This window comes from Carex rostrata, chromosome 6, assembly GCF_964058835.1.
Source record: "Carex rostrata chromosome 6, lpCarRost1.2, whole genome shotgun sequence".
In the NCBI taxonomy this organism is placed as follows: domain Eukaryota; kingdom Viridiplantae; phylum Streptophyta; class Magnoliopsida; order Poales; family Cyperaceae; genus Carex; species Carex rostrata.
Window position 1 is genome coordinate 11,827,043 of NC_135923.1, and position 26,679 is coordinate 11,853,721.

At 34.2% G+C, this 26,679-nt stretch overlaps 2 protein-coding genes across 8 annotated transcripts; one reads left to right on the forward strand and one right to left on the reverse strand.

Annotated features, from left to right (window-relative positions):
- On the reverse strand, positions 1-5,029 carry LOC144555761 (palmitoyltransferase akr1-like). 7 transcript variants are annotated; one of them, XM_078304182.1, is made up of 11 exons: positions 4,626-5,029; positions 4,087-4,221; positions 3,914-3,980; positions 3,687-3,783; positions 3,161-3,257; positions 2,978-3,061; positions 2,686-2,726; positions 2,371-2,445; positions 576-635; positions 387-438; positions 1-288 (listed from the first exon to the last, which is right to left on the reverse strand). In XM_078304182.1, exons 1-11 carry the CDS (start codon positions 4,834-4,836, stop codon positions 209-211), a joined length of 999 nt encoding a protein of 332 aa, XP_078160308.1. In that variant the 5' UTR covers positions 4,837-5,029; the 3' UTR covers positions 1-208. The 7 variants fall into 7 exon arrangements, 6 of the variants coding, with proteins under 6 accessions (XP_078160308.1, XP_078160310.1, XP_078160309.1 ...); XM_078304184.1 differs by having other exon boundaries at positions 387-478; XM_078304183.1 differs by having other exon boundaries at positions 2,371-2,442; positions 4,626-5,027.
- Positions 5,030-16,804: 11,775 nt separating this feature from the next.
- On the forward strand, positions 16,805-20,332 carry LOC144555440 (E3 ubiquitin-protein ligase XB3-like). Its single transcript, XM_078303768.1, has 8 exons — positions 16,805-17,180; positions 17,281-17,340; positions 17,441-17,512; positions 17,601-17,722; positions 17,837-17,977; positions 18,080-18,187; positions 18,540-18,798; positions 19,529-20,332. Exons 1-8 carry the CDS (start codon positions 16,812-16,814, stop codon positions 19,907-19,909), a joined length of 1,512 nt encoding a protein of 503 aa, XP_078159894.1. The 5' UTR covers positions 16,805-16,811; the 3' UTR covers positions 19,910-20,332.
- The last annotated feature ends 6,347 nt before the right edge of the window (positions 20,333-26,679 follow it).

Below are 26,679 nucleotides of genomic sequence, written 5' to 3' on the forward strand. Positions count from 1 at the left end.
TTTCAGGACAACTCGATTAATAAATGACCGCTCTGTTTATTTATCTCATCATTACAGTGACTCGGTTCCCCAAAGAAGAAAAGCCAACTGTAAAAGGTGGGAGAATTCTAATTATAGTCTCTGATGCTAATATGCTATGGTACCCGGACCACACTACAATCCTATTTATCGATTCACAAGGGTACACCTATATGGAGTTCCCTAAATTTTACAGTGTTGGTCTAAAAAATTCTTTAATGTTACAAATGAACCCCTTGTCATACGGGTTTGTAAATGAAATGCTATTTCCTGAAATTATAGAACAGAAAAATATATTATTAGAGATACCTTTTGGGGCGCAAAAAAAATTGTTAATGAAAATTTTATTAGCAGCAGGGTATATTTACCTAAATGTGACTGTTCCATGAGCTGGAATTCAGGATACTTGTTCCAATTTATCTAGGAAAAAAAAAAATGAAAGAATCACACGGCCTATTGCCTACCAATGTAAATATGACTGTGATTTTGTTTGTTTGGTTCATGTAAATATGGAATCAAAGAAGCAAAAAGGCAAAGCAGGGTAAGCAAGGGGTTACCCACTCCTCTGTCTTGATGTTGAAGCATATGCAATATATGTGCCAGATTAGAAAAACAACCTGAAATTTTATTCAACAATACAGGAAATTGATAAAAAAAAAATGTCTTTTTATTAAGAGAAGTAATTTCTATTTTTTTTAGGGCAGGTGACATAGTAATTTCTATTTTTCTGACCCAAACAAATAAATAATTGTTGACTATGGATCTTATGAAATAGAATCTTTACAGAAAGATAAGGTTACAGATAGGAGTTGCTAATTCTTTAGCTACTATTTTACAGAAACTTCTGTTTGTTAATTGCATTTGAAACATATATCATGTGGTCAAGGTATAGTTTGCTTCAAATTTATTTACATAAGAAAATAATATGTAACAGTACCTTCTAAGATAATATTATGACCTTCATCTTAGATAACTGTTTGAAGATGCAATGCACCATCAGCCATTTAGAACTTTCTAATATATTTAATTATTTTCAAGGTCTGTAAATTCATAATAATGAATTGCTGCTTCTAATAAAATGATGAGACATTAAAAAGGTGTTTTAATCAACTAATAAACCAAAATGTTATTTTCTAAAGGAAATCTCAAACTGATGCCCAGCTACTGCATTTGGTTCAATAGCGCCTCTATTAATTTTGGGTTCAATCAAGCGCTTCATGCAATGGCCTGCTAATCATGGTTGGGCCATAAGTGTTATCCCTAAATTAAAATGCTATGGTTAACCCTCGGTTCCTCCTTTTTCAACAGGGAGGGGGAGATAGTAGCTGATGTGACAAAGAACCCAAGAAGAGAACACCAGCAAAAGTGGAGGATCTCTGGCCATGAAAGGGACCAGAGATTTGCAACAGTTTCAGATTTTCTATTCTTTTCCATTTTGCTACAGAATGGAGGTTTTAATCTAAAAATAGGTGTCACCACTATAGAAAGTGCTGTTTCATGAGAAACAACAGTGCCAGCTCTATTAGTGGTTAATAGAACAGAAGGGCCACACCACAGTAAACCAAAGATAACATGAACCCAAAATGTGTTCAAGGGTTTGATTGAATCGATAAGGGCAACTTTCAGACTTCCCTCAATTGTTAGTTTATATTAATACTTGATAGGAAAACTCTCAAACAACCTCCTGAATGACAAATGACCTTTCAAATGTGAGAACCGACCCCAATTACCTATCCTAAAAATGTCTCATTTTTAAAAGCTTTACAAAACTGAATTTTCAAAGACAAATACAAAGGACGCCAACCGCATGCAACCAGTCTATAAGTCTACAAGAGTACAAGTCCCATTAATCGACCTTGCGGCACATGTATGTAGTTTTCAAATTAAAACCGAGTTAATTATATAGTCAGACCTTGCAGTATTATGCAACTCAAGTTTTGATCTATGAAGCTGGAAAATATGAATTCTGATTTCTAGAAAACCCACTTTCTACTATTTTGTCAATGCCACCATCTGTTAGTCAAGAACGATGAAGGGAAGTCTGAACTGGTGCTGATACTGAATGAATCACTTATTATTGGAAGATATTCAAGAAATATTTTCCAAAACGACCATTCCATATCCGCTCTCATAACGACATTCAACCACTTATTTACATGAAAGGGTGACTTACAGACACCAAAAGGAATGTTTATGGACAAAACGTGACTACTAAAAGAGGATCGAAGCCAGAAATGGTTCACAATTTTGGGATCATTTGAGTAATTTACTCTGAGAAATTAGTTATACCAATTATGCTATACTCCTTTTTACACAGAATTTGCGAGATTTCACAATAGTTTAGTACAGTACCTGCCACAGCACTTGAAGCACGGAGAAGAGCATTGTGCTAATTACCATATTTAGAGACAGTGCATTCGGATACTGCTAAAAAAATAGAAAGATAAATAAAAGCATTAGAATTATAAGAGATAAATAGATCAATGCATAGGCCTAATTTTAGGAAATTTTCAGGTGGCTAAGACAAATGGGCTACTAGAAAAATTCCAGAGGAAAACAAAAGTAGCATTCTTGGAATTTTTAAACAACAACGGTTAGAGAATAATAGCATTTCAACTCATGGCTTTCAAAGGGAAATTAAGAAAAGAATTGAAATACATGGCATACCTCTGCCTCTATTTTTATTGTATTTAGTGATCTTGTTATAACTGCAGACAAAAGGAAAACTTTCGTGTTTTAGATATCTTAATTAGGGACATTTCTTTTAAAAAAGAAAAAGAAACTAGACATAACTGAAAATAATTAAAAAAGAAAGTTAAAGCTTCACTTGCAAATTATCAGAAGTTATCAGGCATACCAAATAAGAATTTGTAAAACCTATAGCCATTTTTAAGTAACCTCCTTTGGTGCTTGTACAGATACAAAAATTTAAATCAAGGGAGTGAGACTCAATACATACACTTAGTGGAGCACATTGTATACGTGGACTCAGCAATCACAAATCCAGTTAACAGTATTATAAACAGACGATAATTCTTCTGACCTGTACTCCAAATGAAAAAAAAAACACGATAAAATTGCATGGGTGTAATAGAACTAAAATAAGATACATTGTCAGGATTAAGTGAGACAGATTCTGTACCAATGCAATTTCCAAAAGCAGGGCAATGGTGATCGAATCCCCTAATGTTTGCCTTGCATTTGCTACAGTACCTTACTCTTGAAAATGCTGGAATGCTCTAATTCATAAACCATAAATTGATCAGCAAGGGATCCTAATAAAAAAGAGCCATCAAATTTGAGATTAGAAGCACATGTGCACCAAAATACACAGACACAGGAGCATGCCCATTGCCCAATGGATGAATGTGATTAGGGACAAATTTGGAATTCAAAAGCCCAGGGAGTAAAAACAAACCAAAGCAAGAGGAAAGATAAATACAGAATGAGCTCAAGTAGTAACATGTAATCCTGTTTGTAGAGGCTGGGTTTCTGTACCATTGCACTACCTGATACCTATGTGGCTGCTGCCAGTGCAAAACTATGAACATACAAACAAATGCAACACATTCATGACGAATAAAAACTTATGTTATGTCACTTATGTGACATATACCAAACGTGAAACTATAACAATACATTATCAAATAAGTAAACAAAAATTCCACCTCAGGGGAAGAAATGAATTTGGGAAGATCTTTGCATTGAGCTTCTACAGAAAAAGAAGACTCGTGTGGAACAATTCCTGGGTCACTTGAGAAAATCCTGAAATCCAACGAATTACAAATTTTAGAGACCAAGGCATGAACATTGAATCTTAAACGAAATCAATGCAGTTTCTTTATCCTACTAAAGAACTGTAGTGACTGTTAGTAAAGAAATGTAGAAGTCGAACCTGTAAAGACCAAACAAAAGTAAAGAACATTCGGCATGGAGAAAAGCATCTAACAAAGAAGAAATAGCTGCAATTTGAAGAGCAAAAAAGTTTACAAATTAGTATGCACTACAGAGAAAATTGCATTAAATTTGATTTAGTAGTGATATATCTATAGACTAAGAAAGGGTTACCTTGTCTAATTACAAAAATATAAACACCCCAAAGAAACAATATGTTGAACAAAACAAAAGCAGGAGGTGATGCATTGACACCAGCTACTCGCCTCAACCATCTCGCAGAAACAATTGTGGCAAAAAACACAAAACCTAGAAGCAACAAATAGCAGTTCAAATCAGATGTTAAAATTGTACTATATTTTTAAACTCAATTTGTTCCCCTAATCATTAATCAGTGGATTTATTGATCTTCTGATTAAAATGCATTGAGAAACACAGTTGCCAAACTTGAGTTTGACTCCAGCTGCCCAATTTCAATGCAATTCACTTTTGATTGGAATCATCTTGATTGACAGAAAGCTAATAGAATTATTAGATATATATATATATATATATAGGGAATTACAATTCACCGGATTGTCACAGGTTAACTGACAACGTAAATAACTGAGTAAAGTTACAGTGCAATTAATCCGCTCTTACTTTCCTAATATAAGAAATCAAATAAGTACAAAATACGTTTAAATGAATCTAGAGAGAGAGTAGTTGTAGACCAGCTAGGGGAAGCATGGCGACAAGAGAAAGAGAAGAAAAGAATCGAGGCACGGAGACGAGCGCGAGTTGAGAGGCAAGCACCAGTAGAGCAGAAAGCAGCGTGGAAAAGGAAAGCATCTGGCTTGGAGATCTCTCCGAGCTGAAGTTGAATCTGCGACTATGATTGTTAATCCATATCCATTTCCATCTCCATTTTAATTTTCCCGCCATTAAAGTCAAGCGGCCCCCTTCCGGATCAAATCCAGGGAAAGAGACACCAGATAGAGAGGGGAGAGGGAGGGGGGGGGGGTTGAGGGGCTATTCAGATCAACATGAGGCGTGCATTTAATTTGACATTAGAAACTGTAGGTAGGGTATTAGGTGAGGCAAGGAATCGGTGAAGAAAATAAAGAAGATCCAGCCTTGGTGGGAGTGCATATCCTCTGAGATATCTCAACTTTTGCGTGACCGACGTGTCCGGTTCCTATTCGGGGGTGATGTAGGGGTCAGTATTATGTGTGTTTTGGGATTCGTGCAGAACGTATTTAAACGGTTGACATTTTCCATAAAGTCACGCAAAGTTTGAGATATCTCAGAGGATACGAATTCGCCTTGGTGGCAAGGTGAGGTGTGACTGGAGACTGGAGTGAGGCTGAAGGGAGCATCACTCTGACGGTCTGACCCCACTCTCTCACATATATATACATATTATATATATGCCGTGTATTTTATCCTCCGTGGGATCCGTATAGGCCCGAAACCAATTCCAATAATCAATATAGATATTTTACGAACGAAGACAGTTTCCAGCAGGCTGCCAGGGTGCAGCCCAAAATCAATCTCAAAAGTCAAATCATAGTACTAAAATGTTTCAAGTTAATACGCGTTCACGAGGAACATAAAAAATGCAGATTATTTAATTCGCACGAATATTAAAACAGATGAGACGATTGAGATTTATTAACTCAAAAGATTTTTGAGTTAATGCAGAGGATAGGAATTCATGACGAACTGTATTGACCTGTTGTAGGATGGCACGTGTCCGAATCCCTAAAGTAACCCAATCTTTGAGTTTTGGATTGAGACCGTCCGATTCGAATCCGTCGCTCGAGATTGCTTCGTAATTCGTATTCATCTCTCGAGATATATGCACTCTTCTCCGGATAGATTATCACGGATTCAAATTAGACGGTTCAAATTTGAAACCCAAAAATTGAGTTATCTGTTTTAATATTCGTGCTCAGCTTATATAATTAATGAGCGAGTCTTTCATGTGTAGTCATCACATGACGGTTTGAACTAGTAAACAAAATCAAGTAAGATCGAACATAAAGCGCAAAAGTCAGGGGCAAATCTAATGTAGCAAGGGGGGCAGCCCCCCCCCCCCCCCCCCCCCCCCCCCCTCCCTGGATTTCAAGTTTTAGTGGTGATTTATTGGTACCGATTGACTTTGCTCCTCTCTGAAATTTTTTTTGCCCCCCTCTAGATGTTTGATTTGTAATTCGAGTTAAATTTAATGTTAAAATCAAAATAAATTTTTTGAATTATGATTGATAATATTAATTATAAGTTATAGGATTATAAATTATAAGTCAAGGTGGTGAAAAATATAAGTCAAAATATTATTTTTTTTATCAAGTACCAATTAGTTAATGGGTTAAAATCTGATAAGCTATTTAAACCCGATTCGATATTTTTTTGCCCCTCTGATGAAAATCCTAGGTCTGCCCCTGACAAAAGCAATCGAACAACAAAAGACTAAACAATAATCAAATAAAAATATATATCAAAGCATCATGAGTTACAAGATTTACTACCAATCATAAGAATCTAAACTTAACTGCAGAACGGCATATACAATAGAGAAATAAGATAAATATACAACCATACACGAAGTACCCTCCTACTTAGTTTTTACATACACCTTTATTCTCACTTAAGAAATGAAAAATAAAGATACAAAAGATGTCTATTATATTTAGTCTAGGGGTCTTTTATAGGAGTGAAGGGGCGCCTGGAGATGATTGAAGTCCGGAAGCAAATCTGTTCCTTTTCTTGAGAAAAGGAGGACCCTCATATTCTCCAATCCGAACCGTTCAAAATTGATCAAACGGCTTTAATTACTTTTTTCTTTTATATCAATATAATCTATTAAAATAAATTAGATATAATTAAAACCGTTTGATCGATTTTAAACGGTTCAAATTGGAAAATAGGAGAGTCCTCCTTTTCTCCATTCCATTGAAGTCCAACTTATCTGATCTAGATACAATTGAAAAGCCAATCAAAAAAATAAAAAAATCAGCACGAGTTGAAAAGCCAGTCCGGAGTCCGGACCAAGTTCATGCATTAAATTCTGACGTCATAGAAACTGTGACCCAATCAATGATGTACAGGGAAGCTCAATTCTGGCATCCGCACCAAATGCGTCTCCTCTGCATTAACTCAAAAAGGAATTTTTTGAGTTAATTAATCTCAACCGTCTCATTTTAAATGAAGCCAATCTGACCTCTGCTTATGATATAGGGAACTCTTTAATATTAGTGCGGATCTAGTCCACACGAATCTTAAGACAGATCAGATGGTCAGGATTATTAACTCAAAAGATTTCCTTTTGAGTTAATGCAGAGGATACGAATTCATCCGCACCTGGGCTGCATGTGGTGTGGAGACCCAATCAACGAAAAACATTCAGCGAATGCACGGTTCCTTCGTTCCTTGTTTTCTTTATGTAAATTTTCGTTCTTTCTGAAATTAGATAACAAAATGGGAAAAAGATAATTTTGCTATTTTTTTTTTGGTCTCGGACACTGCTAGATAGAAATACATCCTTTTATACATGCAACGTAATAAGAAAGTAACTTTGAGTAAATTTAAATTGCAGTAGAATTTGTATGAGATGCATTGGCAAGGGTCATTTTGGTGTCAATTTTATAATACCTATAACATTTTATTTTAAACTAAACTAAATAGTAAATTACATGTAAATATAAAATTTTTGAAAAACAAAATAGAAGTCAATTAACATCTACTAATAACGTGCCCATGCGTTGCAACGGAAATATATTATAAGATTTAATATAATATGAAGAGATTTTTTTGTTTAACATTCACACAAAATTAATAAATATAATTTTATTACTTTACATAATAATATATTATAACTTTTACATAATAATTATTAAATATAAAATTATATATGATATCTTTTTATTTATACATATAATTATATAATTTCATTATTAGAAGTAGAGTGGGGCAATGGGATGCATAGCTCGTATTGGTCCGCGCTATGAATTGATTTTTTTTTTATATTTTAATTGTAATATTGGATATGAACCGTTCAACATGACCTTCATATAAATGTGTATTTGTAAACTAAATTTTATATATTTTTAGAAAATTTTACTATTCGTTTAGATGGGTAAAAAATCACTTAATCTGAAAATTATGGACCATCCAAAAATTCTAAAAATGTAAAATTTAGTTTACAAGTACATATTCATATAAAGACCATGTTGAACGATTCATATCAACTGTTACAATTTTGAAAATAAAAATACTGGTCTGTAGTACAGATTAATCCGTGCTATACATAGCACCATAGCCTCACTCTTTATATAACTATTTAATTTGTAATTTATGACAAAATTAAATTATACAATATTTTTTACCACTTTATTTAATTAATAGTTTATATATTTTGAAATAATAGTTATAATTTTCCCAAGTTCAAATGTACTTGAACCCCAATCATGCCTCACATTCTTAACTTTATTTTCAAAGTTCAAATGGCTGGTCTGAATTGCTCAACATGATCTCCATAATAAAATGGTCTTTGAGGTCTTATAATTTGTTTACTAATTATTTTGATGAGTACAAAAATCATTGGTTTTGTACATATCTAAAAGTTAGTACTTGTTTTAAAATATACAATTTGATCTCAAAGCACATTTTAATTAAATGTCATGTTGAACAATTTAGATTAACTATTTAAAAATTAAGTGTATAATTAATATACGAAAATAATAATCAAGCATTTTCATCTTACTCTGAAAAAAAAAGACTTCAATAGTTTCATGTTTTAAGTCGCTTTAGCCATCTGAGTGTTTCGTTAAATCAAAGTCATAAGGTGAGAGAAAGAATACAACGAGCGAATATATTCAGATAATGTGAAAAGATTATGTGTTGATTATGTAGATATATGCTAAAATTATATTTTTATTGTTTCCTTCTTTATGTATCGTAGACAAATTGAACTGTCAACTAAAAAGGGCAAACAATCATTTCTAAAAACTCTCTCACCTCGACACTGCATGAGCAAAAACATTGTTGTTAAAATTCACACCCTCTATCAGACTATCAGCACAATAATTTTTTTTAATGTAAACATCAACATAATAAAATCTGCTACTCATTTATTCACAAAGATACAGTAGATCTAAACAAAATTCGAAAATATATATATGATTGTTTCAATTTTCATTATAAAAAATATAGAGAAATAGGAGAAATTAAATGGAAAAAAATGAAAAAAAAGGAAATAATTTAATTGCATGAATCAAAGATAGCTGTAAGAAAAAATAAGAAAATTTTAATTATGACAAACCATGTAACAGTTTGTGTGACGACTATGTTTTTAATTAAATTTAGACTTCTATACATAAAATAGATATATTTAATTAAAAGAAGACAGATTATGTGATTAAAGGGTTGATATTCAATTCGAAAATTCATCTTTCAATATTAGTCATTGACGGATCAGAACAACTATGTACATAATATAAGAATAGAGATATCTGCTCCGTCCCTGTGTATTGGTGACGATCATAAGACTAAATTTATCCCAACAATCGTTAACAAGCCTCATATATTGGACCACAACAGTGGTCTGGCGAACAGCTGTAGTTTGGAACTTAGATTTGATTGTAAATTAAATTTAATGACTAAAATGTATAAATCAATCGTTATATAATAACTAAAATCAGAAGCAGCAGAGGTACTAACAAGATACGAGTGTCAATCGATCCTTTTTTTGTTGTAAATTTTTGTGTTTATATGTGATTTTCTCTATATACAGAATAAAAAAAAATTAAGCCTTCTTAAAGCTTAATCCAATTCTTTTAACTTCCTTAGCCACTTAATCCTACCGAACACCGGTTTCTTAGCGTGGATTAAGAATACCTCGTTTAACTTCCTCTTGCTCGAATGTTAATTCTCTGCCCATACTTTAAGGCACTCGTACCTCTTCCCTTAAATTCCTTAGCTTTTACCCACGAATTAAGACAACCGAACATCGGTTCCTTAATGCTCCTTAAGCTCTTAATCCCTCACTCTTAATTCTTTGTTACCGAATGACTCCTATAATTTAAAGGTCCGGTTCTGTCCAGATTAAAATTTAATAAAGCAATGCTGGGTGAAATATTTGAAAGGCTACGTCTATCTACCTGATGGATCATTACATCTCACATGTTCTAAAAAGGTTGGCAAGTCAAATGTAATTTTCTTAGCTGGGGCCTGGGGCGTCATCAGACAAAGAATCCTTCAAGAAAGGCAATTGGTAAGCATCCTACCCTACGAAACGTTTCCAAGATGAAAAAAGGTGGATTAGGTTACTTTTAGGAGGAGGTGAGGTGATATAGCATATAGATATATGAGGACGGATCAAATGCCTCCATGTTTTTGTATTTTCATCGTGCTTCTATCATGTCTCCATCTCTCTTCATCATTTTTAAAGTTTAAATAGTCGATCCGAACCGCTCAACTTAACCTCCATACTAAAATATGTTTGGAGACCAAATTTTATATTTTTAGAAATTTTTTTACTATTTTTTTAGATAGGTACAAAAATACTATTTTTAGATAGTTCGGATTTACTGATTTTGTACCTATCTAAAAAAATAATAAAAAAATTCCTAAAAATATAAAATTTGGTCTCCAAACATATTTTAGTATGGAGGTTAGGTTGAGCAGTTCGGATCGACTGTTTGAACTTTGAAAATGATAGAGAGATGGAGGCATTTGAACCATCCTCTAGATATATTTCTTTTTGTTAGGATTAATAATAGGAGCCTTCTTTGACCTTTGTAAAATAATAAAGCCCGTGACCTTCATCAGTAATATATTATTATATTTGATTGATTGGTTAGTCACTAGTGACTAGTCGAAAATTCACGTGGTTTCGTTCTTTCGAAGAAATCAAGAACGGTAAGTACCTCCGTCCTCCCCGGTCTTCAAACTAGGCAAACCTCTGTACAATTATCCAAATTAAACATGCACAATTTTTTTTTTTTTAAATGTAATAGTAATGATCAATTCTACAATAATTGAAATAGTAGAATGGAGATCGTACAATAATGATTAAATGATGATCACGATCATGTAACAAATGGTGATGATGACGATGATGATAATGAGATAGTGCAAATAATTTAAATAATGATGACGATGATTACGATACAGTAAAACAAAATAAATAATGAAAGTAATAAAAATAATTATTATGTTAACAATTTAATAATGATAACAATAATACTAATGAATATAGTGACATATATAAATAATATAAAATCATAATAATTGTTATTTCACGCAATGCAAATTTGTTATTCAACTAATTTATTATAACAACTAATTAATCTATTTCAATATTATTCTGAATTTACCAATTCACGCTTGACAGACATTTTCCGCCGAAATTGTGAAGTATTATGCTATTTCGTCATTCCAACAGTTGTAACTTGTCATCCCAAGTTCAGGGCGGACTCAGAATTTTCGTCAGGGGAGCAAAAAAAATATCGAATCGGATTTAAATCAATTAACTAATTGGGTACTCGATAAAAAAATACAATGTTTTGACTTATATTTTTCAATACCCTGACTTGTAATTTCTGATCCTATAATTTATAATTAATATTACCAATCATAATTCAAAAAAATTATTTTGATTTTAACACTAAATTTAACCTGAATTACAAATCAAACATCCAGAAGGGGGCAAAAAAAATTTCAGGGAGAGGCAAAGTCGATCGGTACCAATAGATCACCACTAAAACTCAAAATCCAGGGAGGGGGGGGGGGGGGGGGCGCAGCTGTGCTACAGTAAATCTGCCCTTGCCCAAGTCTGCACGGAATAAAAAAAAATCATTTATAATTATAATAGTATTATACGACATGTACTCCCCAAAATATATTTAAGATACACTAAGAGCGTGCTCCACAACGGAGAGTAAACCTCTCATTAAAGGGAAGGAAGGGGAGACGAAGGCAGACCGGAGCTGTCCGTCACAGTTACTCGCTCCAGAACGAAGAAATCATAGAGGAGAGGAAGGGGAAACGCTACTGTTGCAGGGGTAACTCTACGTTGAAAGCTTCCGAAATTCGTACCCCCCGATTCGGGGTGTAGACGGAGTAACACGAGCCGTGTTACCCTCCCTTCGTCTCCCGTCCCCTTCCTCTGCGCGACAGGTTCTGGAGCACACCCTAAATATGGATCACATCACACACCCTCTGGACCAAAGCAACTTTCTTTCCCTCCTGGCTCCCTTGCACTTAATTGCCGTCGGATGCTCCTAACATCCTCTTCTATCGGCCGGTGATACATAGAGGATGCACAATTGGCTAGAAAAATATCCTAGAGTTGTTATACCCAAAGGTCGAGAGTTCGATTCTACCTCACGAACCTTGATAACTGCTACCAAGTTTAAAAAAAAAAAGATAAATAGAGGACGCAAGCTGGGGACCACTATCATAGATCTATAGACTATAAACAATTTAACATAAATTCTCCCTGCGAGGCTCCGACGTGAATTGAGGCCTCTCATTCATTAACTCAATAAATAGAAGGTGAGGAGATATAATTCTTAACTTGAAGGAGCGGACTGGTAGTGGATTGAGTGGTCGGTGGCCCAACTAACAATTCAGAATGCCAATCTGGCATCAGACCCTCAGCAAATTCTCTGCACCAATATTTTAATTTTTTTTGTACCTTATCCTTTAATGCATGCAAAGTAGTGAGGGGATTTTTTTTATTTAAACTATTATTAAATAATAAATGAAAACATAAAGAGTGTCACCGTTTCTTGATGCTACATATGGATCCGGAAAAAAAAAAAATTGGATTCAAACTTTGAAACATAATTTTTTTTTTCTCGAAAACCAAAGTATTTTATTCTGTTTCAAAAAAAAAAAAAATCCAACCACTTAAATAATCCTCAGCACTCTTTTTATTTCATAAAAGATAAAGCCATCATTTTAGAAAGAAAAAAAAATTGTTTCTTAACTTTAATCCAATCTTTTTTTTTTTTTCGAATTCATCTATAGAATCCAAAATGAAGATACTCTCTTTAAGTTTCTATATATAATTTATAATATTTTTTCCGAATAAAAACTTCCCAGTAAAGAGCAACTGCAATATCGCGGACTAACTTGCTTTTCCAATCTATTACATACACTGTAATTTACTAAGTATGAAAAATTTATCGCCCTTGTATTTTTTTTTAATTAAAGTTGAAAGTCAAACCACTAAAATATTTAATATCTACAAGGCACTTTTCTATCTGAATTTCGGACATATGACTTTCTGTATGAAGAGTATTTTCTTTATCACTAAATCAAAGATTAATTCTTTTAAGTTTTTAACTCCCTTGTATGTACATAGATTTTCCCTTGCTCGCAACTAGACTTGCAAAACGATTTATCCAGGAAGTCGACGCTCGCTCTGATTTACAATTTTAATTTGATTATAGTGTATAATTAACAAGGACATTTTTTTTGCAAATTTAATTTCGTTGAATTGAAAAAAAAAATAGAATTGTATAGTGTAGTGCTAACTAAACTTGCAACATTACTTCTTGTCACTTAAAAAAAATGTGATCGATTCTGCACACGTGTAGACTTTACAATGCGGATAAGATTACTAAATCTTAATAGTGTTTATTCTGACAATAATTTCGAGAGTGACTGAAAGGTAAAAAAAAAAATTAGACACTTTGTTATAGCAAACATAACTCAGCAGCCAGGTATCATTTAAAATTGTATCAGAAAATGATAATTTTTGAATGATGCTCTCCAGAAATAATGCATGTACTCTTTTTAGAGAGGATAGGAAACAATTTAAACACTTCATAATTTATCTTTTTTTTTTTTCAAAAAAAGGGTAAAATATTAAAGAAGATGAATATATTTTATCATCCATCCATTTCCTTTCCTTAATTACACTATTTTTTTTTTTTTTTGCGGAGTAATGCAGCCTAAGCTCCCGAAGCAGAGGGAGGAAGAAAGAACGAAGTTGATTGACTTTTATTTATTTTATTTTATTTATGTATGATTTTTAATATAATTGAGAGTAAAATGACATGATATTGTAAAATTAATTTTTTATTTGAGAATCAGCATTTAGTTTAGCAGCAAAGGTAACGCTTTTCGTGTGAAGTCGGCAGTTCCGAAACTTTATAAATATTAAATAGTTTAATAGAACTCCAAATTTTTACTAAAAAAAAGTTGACTTTTATTTTCCGTAAAAAATATCGCATGATACATTGTTATGATTCGAACAGTTCCGTTTGGCAGGTGCAAGCTCGGAACTAAATAGATTACAGGTTCGTAGATGTAACGTAGTTTTAACGAGTCGTTGAAGAGTCGTTGTACCAGAAGTCCAGGCTAGAGGCGACACAGAGGTCAGTCAAATGTCCTTAACTATATTTAAACAGTTCAATTTGATCTAACATCCGCCTTTAATCTCCTCACTTTCTATCATTTCAGACTAAAATATCTTACAAGACCGAGTAAAAGGAATCAAAAATTCCAAAGACACCGTGGAAGATTTTTATTCCGACTTTTGTGAGTTTAATAAGAATAATGAAGCCTCTGCTAAGTTAATTTTATCTAACGAAGTGAGAGTTAGTCACGGTCGAAGGCTCGTAGAATTACTGTTTTCAGTGGGACCCAGATATCAGTGTAGAAAATGTCTGCTCCAGGTGCAGGGAAGACGTTAGGAATTAGATCTTTTACTTCCCGGACTTGGTGTGACGTGTCTATGTCATGCGCCTAAAATATCTGAACGTTCCTCCCATCCATCACATCTTGCCTCCGACAATTCAAAAATCCCTCTCCGTTGCTCTGAACTGGAGACGTCCTTTTCATCCCATCAAAAATTGTAAATCTGACGGCACAATTTGCTGCATTCGGATTGAGGAGAGTTTGTTAGTATCAAACTGAATTGGATTACTTTAGTTTATAAAATAATTTGAAATACTAACTGATACATTTAACTCGTCTGATATGTTAAGCTTGATACTTTATAATTACAATAAAATAAAAAAATAAACTAGGAATTTTCACCGTCTCATAAATCGGATTGTCATAATGTATTTTATGGGAGTTAATTTTGAGTGTAAGTGCTACTATATATAGAAAGAGAAATGCAACAATCAAAGTTGGTATACAACATAGACATGAAAAATAATAAAATTTAATGTAAATTTGACTGTTGAATAAAATGATTTGAAAATTATAGTAATTTGTATTTCACAGCATTATGGGATATCAAATGACATTTAACTCATATTAACTCTGATGCACAATCAATCAAGTTACAGAGAATGTTGTTCAATTTGTCAAGCTAAACGATTGTTAATTAATCCAGCTCAGACAAACAATTAAAAATATAGAGATATTTTATGAAATTTAGATACATTATGTATAAAATTTGATAATTTGAAAACTGATTGGCCATCTCTCGTGCGTTTTAAAAGATTTAATAGTTTTATTTTATCAACAATAAAAGAGAATTTTAAATTGTACTTAATTTGATAACAAAACTATAAGATACTACATTCTTGTAGTTGTTGTCATACAAGTTATGTTGTCAAATTATAGAAAGAAACACCAATAATGTAATTTATTTGTCAAAGTTAGCGATGAACCACATAGAGTCAGGATGTCCAACTCTTATGAAATTCTAATTTTTAATTTGAGTTAAATTTAGAATTAAAATTAGAATAAACTTCTTGAATTCTAATTAGTAATTTTGATTAAAAGTTAGAGTATTGACAATTAGAAGTTAAAATATAATTTTTTATCCATTTGATTAGCTAATGAGTTTGATCTCGATTAACTATTTAAATTTGATTCGCTATTTTTTTTTTCCTTACAAAAATCATGAATTCGAATAGAGCACAGAAATATTATGATTGAGATGTGCATTTATGCTTGCTGTTGAATTAATTTAGTGGGGACTATTTAACTATCTTTTTTTTTTGATAAACCTGGCAGTTGCTGCCTAGGATAGGACTATTTAACGATCATAGAACTCATAACAACCGTGTTATTTATCAATATATAAATAGCCATCGTGTCAGAGAAACTAAATTTACTGCACAATTGCACATGGTATTTGACGTGTGAACTGGAGATGAAGATGAAGTCTGACCCAGCTCACCTGATCACCTTCCATCAAAAAATTACGTTGTTATTCGGTACTTTGAAAAAAAAAAAACTGATCTTTCGTGTATAAATTAAAAAATACGTTGACTCCGTCGGTCCGTCCGCTCTGATGTGATTTTTAACTGGAATGCGTTTGAATAGTAAAAAGAAGTAAGTTAGGGCCTGTTTGGACGTAATTCCGAAAATACTGTTTACATGGAAAAAAAAAATTTACTCGAACTGAATTTTTTTTCTCATATAAACAGTAAATTTCAGAACTTTTTCTATTTCCATTCCCACTGTGCAGCCGAACAGAGCCTAATGCGTGAGGATTTAGTTAGTATAAAAGGTGTTTACTTCATTATTCGAATTGCAAAACAGTGTGAATACTGTTTGATATGCCTTTTTTAAAAGAAAGCAAATTTCACTATTCTTGTAAAAAATATTAAATAGCGGAATAATACTATGCAACATTATTTTTTAAGGAGAGAGAAATATTTAAATTCCATCGGATGATAGTATTAGTATTAATTAATGTTATTTTTGTGCATTCAAACATATTTAAAAAAAACATAATTCAAATCATGTGTTAGGTATTAAAGCGAGATTTTGTTGTCATTCCTATACTTCGAATACATACTCCCGCAGTCCCGCTACGAACTTGGCGCGCGGTTTCTACATTCTGACACGAATTCACAAAGAAAGATTGAGAGTCTGGGTAACAGAAGATCAGAGACTATTCGTCAAATCACGCAGCGCTCCCACAGCACAGTAAATTTAAAATGCAGTGTCAGTTGAATCATACCGGGGTAATCTCACCGCGAAACTCCCGACCACCAACTCTATCGGACGAAAAGCTCTTTTTAAGCGAGAAAGCCACGCTTGAACTCTGTGGGTCGCGGCCCCTCCACTTAAAACTCACTCAACCCTCCTACGCCTCCGACCGGCGGCGATCGCCGGCGACGGAAATGGGCCAAGGCGTTAGTTGTAGTCGCTCCAGCGACGAGCACGAGTTCTACAGCGCGGTCCAGAGCGGGGACCTCCAGTCCGTCGAGGCAGCTCTCCAGTACGAGCCCGGTTTGGTTCATCGCACTACGATCTACGATCGCCTCTCTGCGCTTCATATCGCGGCAGCCAATGGGTGCATCGAGGTGCGTTCTTTAGTCTTATCAAGCGGTACTTCTTCGGCGAAACCGATTTCTCGTCATTTGTTTGAATTTTGTTGACATGGTTCGGTGTGCTTGACTGTAGGTTCTTTCCATGCTTTTGGATCGATCTGTACAACCGGACGTGGTGAATAGACATAAACAGGTGAGAAAAGAGCTCAAGTAAAATTTGAATTTTCTGATTTGGTTTCGTTGCCAGTTTGTTTTATGGGAATTTGTTTTTTTGTCGGATTTTCCGTTTTAAGACTCCACTGATGCTGGCAGCAATGCACGGAAAGTCCGATTGCCTGATCAAGCTACTTGAAGCTGGTGCTAATGTAAGTAATGTTTCTATATTTATCCCATTTTCTATTATTCCAATCTTTTGAGCTAAAATCGGTACTGATCTCACTCAAATCATGCCAGATCTTGATGTTTGATTCATTGAATGGAAGAACATGTCTGCATCATGCTTCCTATTATGGATATTCTGATTGCCTCCAATTAATTCTATCAGAAGCCCAAACTGCATCTTTAGCAGAATCTTGGTATGCTTTTATTTATTTATTTATATTTATATATTGGCTCCCTGTAGCCGGGTTGGAATTAGTTAGATTGTATTTTATCTCACAACTATCTTGACCTTTCTCTGAACTTCAAAGGGGATTTGCAAGATTTGTGAATGTAAGAGACGATAATGGTGCAACACCTTTACACCTTGCTGCTCGGCAAGGTCGCCGTGACTGTGTTCACATGTTGCTAGAAAATGGGGGCATAGTCTCTGCTACTACTGGTACATACGGGTAATTGGACCATTCTTTTCCTTTTTTTTTCATTTGAAAAATTATACTCAGATATTAATTTTTTTTAATAAATTTGTTTGATCAATTTTGTGCTGATTTTAGTTTTCCTGGAAGTACGGCTCTTCATCTGGCAGCGCGTGGTGGTAATTTGGATTGCATTCGTGAATTGCTTGCTTGGGGAGCTGACCGGCTTCAGAGAGATTCTGCTGGGTAAGAATTTGGTCTATATTTTTGGTTTGAATTGGTATTTTCTGTTCAATTTCGCTAGGCGCTAGGTGTTAGATGGTTTGCCTTTGGTATAATAATTTTGTGCTATAAGAGATCTTATGCTGGATCTAGATGAAGACCAAAATCGACAGATTATTATCGTTTTGGTTTTGCTAAGATGCAAGTATAATCATGCAAAGCTGATTTTATATATGCAATTTTTGTTTTGAAGTTTCAGTGTATAGCAATTCCCGATTCTACATAAATGTACCATATAAGAAGGATTTTACTGTGTGTTAATGAAGTTCACTATATACTTATGACATATTACTTTTGAATTATACTCTATTTATAGGAGAATTCCATATGAGGTTGCTCTTAAGAGAGGTCACGGTGCCTGTGCAGCTCTTCTAAACCCATCGGCTGCGGAGCCATTGGTATGGCCTTCCCCATTGAAATTCATAAGTGAGCTTGACCCTCATGCAAAGGCATTGTTAGAGGCGGCTCTAATGGAGGCCAATAGGGAAAGAGAGAAAAGCATCTTGAAAGGGACCAAATATTCACTGCCCTCCCCTACTCACTCCGATGACGGGGCTGATGATGCTGCCTCTGTGGTAACTTCTATTTATTCATTCATTTTATTTTATATTGGGGGTATTTATAAATCTGCACCCTGCCTTGTAATGCCAACTATCATGTGTGCTCTTGCACTGATAAAATGAAATATTATACTCAATGCCCCTCTACATCCAAAATTGGCCTAAAATCCAGTACTCTCGCACTCATTGTTGGTACTGAAGAAGTTCAGATTGGGCATTTAGTTGGAAGTGTAATGTAAAATTAACAATGTGTTACCTTTTTGAAGGACTATCTACATTAGTTATATGTTTTAGATTTGCAAGGCAATATGTGAATTTTTTTTTTGTACTAGTAAATGTACCAATTATGTATTTAGTGTTTAATGTACCCTGGCCTACACAATTAGCCAAAGATTTATGAACATGACTTGCTTATTGCATTTCAGCAAAGAATCTTTGTGGGTCCTTAAAATTTATTGTAGATCAAAGCAATATTCTTTCCCTATTTTGTCCCAAACAATGGAAAATGCCAAATTTTTTGTGTAATTCTAAATATGTAACTTCCAACTTTAGCAACATGAGAGAATAAATTACTGATGGCTCTAACCTAAAGTAATATAGTACAGTTCTGGCTTATCTAATCAGATCCAATGAGAGATTAACTAAAACTATGGCTCAACTAATTTTGAGTAGGTCACCTAACCTACGTATTAATAATTTTCTATTGGACATTTGTTAATCTCTTTGATATAATTTATAATTACAGACAAGTGATGTGGAGCTGTGTTGCATCTGTTTTGACCAAGTTTGTACAATAGAGGTGAAAGATTGTGGTCACCAAATGTGTGCGCCTTGCACTTTGGCATTATGCTGCCATAGCAAACCCAACCCTACCACTCTTTGTTTGCCATCTCCCTCTTGCCCCTTCTGCCGATGTACCATCTCAAGACTTGTAGTTGCCATGCCAAAGATGAATACGGATGAAGATTCTGGAGACAAATTTGGGTCGCCGAAACTAAGGAAGTCGAGACGTTCTCAAGGTTTTAGTGGTTGTGAGGGGAGCAGCAGTTTCATGGGCATTTTGGGAAAGCTGGGTCGCAGCTCGGGAAGAAAGAACGAGCCTGACAATTTAATGGATAAGCCTTGAAAAGAATTGAGATTTGGGAATTAAATTTTTTGGTGCAGATCAATCAAAGTGAAGCATTTGGAAGGGGGTTTTCCCTTTCCCTTTCTGATTAAAATCACGGATAAATTTGGTGCAAGGAGATGGATTAGGCAAAAATTAAAGAGTCCTTTGCATGCGGATTAGGGAATGTGTTAGACTTGTTTGATAGCATGTATTAGGTGTAATAGGAGTTGTTGTCTATCTGAGAGATGCAGACCCATGTCTCTCTATTCTCTACTTCTCTATTGTTGACTGCAAGTGCAAGCCAAGTGTTGTTCTGTTGAATTAATAATAATTCATCACAACTCAAATCTTTGTAAGGGCTAAATGCCCTGATCATAGTATTATGTAATAATATCTGCAGGCTGCAGCTATATATATCTTGGGAATTTGTAAAAAAGAAAAGAGTTCACGCTCAGTTTTCTTTATTTGAATGAATGGGACGGGTTGGTTTTTTTTTTGATAAAAGGCATAAAATGTTCGTTTCAATATATTGAAATCATGAATTAACTTGCAACCAAAACAATACTGATTTGAGTCCGAATTAAAAAGAATCTAAAATAGAGCAAAACACAAATGTCTTTCGTTTAATCAACAACCAAAAGACTAATAGAAAATTTGGGCGTGTTCTTCACGGAGTCATATTGCTGGATCACCAGCCTCACGCCCTAGTGGTATGCTGCCATCTTCAATGAGCAGACTTGGATCAAAATCTTGTCCTAAGTAACTTGTCTGATATGGCACAATTTGAATGTCATTAGGGTCCCACATCCTCAAGGGTATGGCGCAGATGTCAGTTGGAAGCTGCTGCTTTGAATCGTTTGTCCAAATGTCCTGCTCAATACTCAAAAACAGAAATTATCAGCAATATAATATTTCTAATCGACTTGTTAGCACCAGATTGAAAGCATGTTTCATTCCTATATTTCCATACCGTCCAACAAAACTCACTTGATAACTAAGAAGCCCTTTTGTTGAATGGAACTAAATATTGAAGAAAATTCAAAGATATTTGTTAGTGAATTCCATTCATCAAAGAAGTCTTGAGATTTGCCTAACCAAAAACCAATTTTTTTGAGCCTATGTACAATTAAGAAACAAATGATTAGTATCTTCAATTTCTGCACAAAAATGACATTGTAAGCTACCCGACCATCCTCTTCTAGCTAAGTTTTTTGTAGTTAAAATTCTATTATGTAAGAGAAGCCAAAGAAAAATTAATTTTGGGAGGAATAGGTAACTGCCAAACTACAACAAATTTATTTACATTGATGCCCCTAAAATTTAATACTTTGTAAATTGACCTAACGGTAAACTGTCCTGATGGGACCCACCGCCAAGATATTTTTGTCTACTTGATATGTAAAACTAGATGTACTAATTAACAATAAGACTTCATGCCATTCAGATAGTAGAGGTGCTACTTTTACCCGATTATCCGGATCCGAACCGGATCTGACCCGGAACCGACCTGGATCTGATTAATTTGGATAGGGTATGGTTTAAAAAATATAACCGATTAAATTATGGGTATGGGTACAAAATTAATAATTTAATATCCGACCCGGAACCGATACTGTAATGGGTAGGGTATGGGTATCATTTAATTATTCGACCCATAACCGGACCCGACCCGATACCCGTATAAATAGCCGATAAAATATATATTAATAACTCTGCATCAAGTTTTTGTGTTAGATAATATATTTCAGCTGAGCTATAATTTGATAAAACTTAACCAAATTTATGCTACTGTTTTACACTACCCTTTAATTACATCCTTAACTAGCCCTTTAATTACGTCCTTTAATTTTTGTTCTATATTATACACATGTGACACATGACACATGATTGTCAAATTTATTTTTCCATAACCAGCTTATTTTATACCTTTTTTCTTCTATTACATTCAATTCATATATTTTTTTGAATTATAAAAAAAAAATCATCATCTCTAATATTTTACTTTCTAAAAATTATATCTCCTCCATCCTCCTGAATTCAAAAGCTATTAACAAAAAACTAAATTCAATATTTTTTGTTATACCATGAGTACTCCAAACAACCAACAACTAACTAATAATTTAGAGTTATTATTTTTATTTTGCTATGTAGCATGATATATTTTATTATTTATAAACATGATTAATAGTATAATTTTTATTTTGCAGTAGTTTTTAATTTATATTGTAATGATTTATTATATGAGATGTTTAAGAAATTATAATTATATTTAAATGTAAATAATTTCTCGAATACTTTGGAGTTGTGACCTATACCCGCTCTGGATCCGGAACCGCCCCGTATCCGAACCGGACCCGGTAATCCACAAACAAGTTACGGGTATCTATCTACCCGGAACCGAAAGACTGGACCCGAAATATCTACGGGTAGATAGGTATCCGGATCCGGACCCGACCCGATTTGAAACAAATAAGTATATGGATCGAAATTTGGACCCGAACACTTTTAGGGTCCGGATCCAAATATAATAGTACCCGGACCCGACCCGACCCGATGGCACCTCTATCAGATAGTAAAATACCCATAAGGAATCTTCTAAAATATATCACTGACCCTGGCGAGTGCATAACTTCAGCCATTGAGATATTCTTATTTGAGCATAGATTGTACAGTTGGGGGTATTTAGTAGAGATACTGTTTTATGGAAACTTAATCAATTAGATTGGTTATGTTATATGATTATTTTATGAAACTGAAGAGTAATTGTTTTAAGTAATATATACTGTAGAATAGTATGATCCCGTTGTCTTGTGTATATGTTGTAATGAATGAATGATTGATGTGTGCAAATGTGGCCTAAGATGCCCCGTGAATTAATTTATTATATAATTAAAAATGATTTGCATGTCACTTGTTATGTATCATTTATGCGGTCTGCGAACTGTTATTCTTAGAACATGTAAGTACTTTCTTTATTACCATTATAGTAGTTATATGGTTAGTATAAAGAAGATTACATGAAGGATGTATTGTGACTATTGTCAAGTAGAGTCTTATAATGGAGAGTATCATGACATGGACCATACTATTCCATTCATGAATTGGGCTCATGTTATTAATTTAATTGTTTATGACATAGTATGTTTTTAAAATAAACAACAAAGTCCTTTAAAGAAAAATTAAGTTTCATGCCTTTCGAAAATCTCTAACCTATCAAGGTTTCGATCGCTAATTGATGGGTTTGCCAAAGCAAGGTAGCATTATTTATCTTAATGAGGTAGGATATGAGTGTTGGACACTTATATATAGAGAATTGGTTTTATTTAACTAGGCTATCAAAACGTTTTTAGGCCTTGAGGCATATGTTTGAGGAGTCGGGACAGAATGTTACCTCAAACAATCAATAGTTATATTAGATGTAATTAGCATGGGTATGCGTACCTAAATGACTAAATTCAAGCAATGATGCCAAAACTCACTTGAATTTGGTGACATGTGGATCTTTGTCCGCTATATGGTTTTATATGGGACATTGGTTTTTAAAACACATAGTGGGAGTAAACTCTTTGTTAAAAAGGCTTTTCTAAAACATAAAACTTTAAGTTTAAATTCTGCATATTTGTTTTATTGTAGATTATGGCAGGTACATCTACTTTTACGTTGCGATCTGCTATTGAAAAAGAAAGTGCAAAACTCACTGGTCCAAACTTTTTAGACTAGTTTAGAAACTTACACATTATTCTCAAGCAAGAGAAAAAAGAATATGTTTTAGAGAAATTCGTTCCTGAAAAATTAAAGGCAAACAACAGGTGTAATTGCCGAGGAACAAGCAATTTATGATAAGCATGTGAATGATGACCTTGATGTCACTTGTCTAATGCTCACAATAATAAATTCTGAGCTTCAGAAGCAGCTTGAGAAATTGAGTGCTTATGACATAATTGTAGAACTTTTTCAAGTTCAAGCTCGCACTGAGAGATATGAGACATCAAAGGCATTATATCAATGTAAACTGGCAGAATGAAGCCTGGTTAGTCCTCATGTACTCAAGATGATAGGGTACATTGAGAATCTGAACCGTTTGGGTTATCCCCTTAGTAAAGAGTTGGCTACTGACATTATTCTCCGGTCCTTGCCTTCAAGTTACCATTAATTCATTATAAATTTTAATATGAATGGGCTAGAGAAGTCAATGACAGAATTGCATGGAATACTAAAAATAGCCGAACACAACTTAAGGAACCTAATGATGTCCTGTTGGTTAAGAATGAAACAAACTTCAAAAAGAAAGACAAAGGTAAGGCCGAAGACAAAGGCAAAGGAAAATGCAAAGGCAAAGTTCAAGTTGGAAACTTGAACAAAGGGAAATTTGTAGCCAATACTAGTGCTGTCGAGTCGCAGTATTTCTATGGCAATGAGATCGATCATTGGAAGAGAGACTGCAAGAAGTTCAAGGAAGATAACAAGAAGGGAAGTGAGACTCCTGCTTCAGGTATTTTTGTTATAGAAATTAACATTTCTACTTATCAAACTAATTCATAGGTATTAGATACTGGTTCAGGAGCTTATATTTGTTCAAATATGCAGGTGCTCGCAAAGAGTAGAATGTTGAATAAAGGAGAGGTACAACTACGTGTTGACAATGGAGCACGTGTTGCTGCTTTGGCCATAGGCACTGTATCATTCGCTCTACCTTTCGGGATGATCTTAAAATTAAATAATTATTATTATGTATCTACCATAAGTACAAACATTATCTCTATTTCATGTTTGGATATGTTTGGATTTGAATTTAAATTTAAGAACAATGGTTGTTACTTTTATTTAAATGATATGTATTATGGCAAAACTTCATTACATAATGGACTTTATATTTTAGATCTTGATGTTCCTATTTATAACATACAAACCAAAAGACTCAAATCAAATAATTTGAATCCTACTATATTATGGCATTGTCGTTAACTCTTAAAAGTTTTCCTACAATCTTATTGTGAGAAAGATGTTGACCAAGTTCTATGAATTCATGTTGTATTTGTAAAAGTATGTTATAGGTATCTTCTACAGTCTCACCACTTTCTACACAGAAGGTTTCAAATTTTATTTCTAGTCCTTCTAATTTGGTTCGCTTTAGTTAGTCATTACCCTCATATTTAGTTATAAGAGAATCCCACATCTCTTTTGCATTTGTAGCATTTGAGAACACAATCCACAAGGATTCATGTACTGCACCTATGATAGCATTAATGGCAAGATCATCTACCTTTTTGGCAAGTTTGGATTCAGTGGTAATTATGTTGGTAGTAGAGTTATATACTGGTGTGAAAGCATTTTCTACGGCTTCCCATACTTCAATCAATTTCATATAATTGGTCATAACCCTTTTCCAATAACTAAAGTTCTTGGTAGCATGAGTCAACATGGAAGGTTCTCTAACAAATTTTGGTGTACGTTGTGCCATATCTAGGATCTAATATAATAATCAAATTAAGTATATCTTAATTTGATTTTCCTGCTCTGATACCACTTGTTGGTCCCAAAGTCACCTGGGGGGGGGGGGGGGGGGGGGGGGGGGAATATGCATTTTTATATTTTTGGTCTAAGTAATAATATTCAAACGTGTCTATAAGTTGTTCTTGGCGGAAACTAGAATAACTTTGTCCTAAACTAATTATAAAGTAAGTAAAGTAAATAGTAGGGTTTAGAGGCACTTGACACGAGAGTTGTTTACGGAGTTCGATACTAACGCCTACATCTCTAGGGCTCGCGACCTTCTAGATAGCACGTCTTTCTTTACCCAATGAGAAAGAAGTACAAGGTGTAACCGGTGAGCCCTTATAATTCTTCTGGGAAGTCACACGGCCCTAACAACACAATCCGAGTCACAAGGACTCCAAGGATTGCAAGGTGAGCACAAAACTCAAAGTAGTAAATGATTCGATCACGCAGGATCACTCTAGGAGTTGGTTGATTGATTAAATAAGCTTGAGATTGATTGTGTATATTGAAGTTGGAGTGCACAAGCAACAATGGCTTTCACTAGATCTGTAAATGCGAAATATTGAAGTTGGAGGCGGCTAGAGTGATACTTCAAACCTTGGTATAGCTTCTATTTATAAAGAGTTGATAAAAAGGAAATAAGTGGTGCTGACCGTTGTAACGGTACAGGGGACCGTCACAACGGTAGGTCAATCGGAGTGGTTTGGAGTGTAACGGTGGTCACTGTTGATCACGGTAGATGACCGTGACAATAGTCCCTATCATGGTAATCCTCTGGAAGGATTAGCGATGTGGTGATGCTAAATCCTATTTTATGCGTTACAGGATTTATTTATTCCGTTATCACGGTCACTGGACCGTGACAACGGTAAGCCTCATTTAGGTCAATCTCAAGCTTATTTTACCAATCTTACATATACATTATCCTTAATCTTGAGTTAATACTTTTGCTATCCAGTGTCTTGTGCTTCATGACTACATCCATGATGTTGTATTGCAATGTATTAATTCATCATTGATGTATAATTACTAATCCTTCACTTGTCATGAACCTACACAGATACTCAAGAAGAAAAACTGTAAAATAAAATTATGTATGTTTTGCAAATCTAGTCAAACATATAAGTCGAGGGCTCCCAAAAGCCAACAAACCTCACAATGGTATAACATGGAGTGCGCATCTCAATGTATACGAGGTCTCTTTAAGCACATAATAAGTAAGAACATAAGGAGTAAATCTCAGTAAGAATTCAGATCATAGTGCAATGACAAATATAAATAAACAACTA

Excerpts from the sequence above, each read along its gene's own strand:
- LOC144555761 (XM_078304182.1), bottom strand. The coding sequence starts at position 4,836 with ATGGCGGGAAAATTAAAATGGAGATGGAAATGGATATGGATTAACAAT. Across the intron at positions 4,222-4,625 it reads CGCCATGCTTCCCCTAGCTG|GTTTTGTGTTTTTTGCCACA; the intron begins GTCTACAACTAC and ends TGTTGCTTCTAG. Across the intron at positions 3,981-4,086 it reads TATTTTTGTAATTAGACAAG|CTATTTCTTCTTTGTTAGAT; the intron begins GTAACCCTTTCT and ends TTCAAATTGCAG.
- LOC144555440 (XM_078303768.1), top strand. The coding sequence starts at position 16,812 with ATGCAGTGTCAGTTGAATCATACCGGGGTAATCTCACCGCGAAACTCC. Across the intron at positions 17,723-17,836 it reads GCATCTTTAGCAGAATCTTG|GGGATTTGCAAGATTTGTGA; the intron begins GTATGCTTTTAT and ends TGAACTTCAAAG. Across the intron at positions 18,799-19,528 it reads CTGATGATGCTGCCTCTGTG|ACAAGTGATGTGGAGCTGTG; the intron begins GTAACTTCTATT and ends TTATAATTACAG.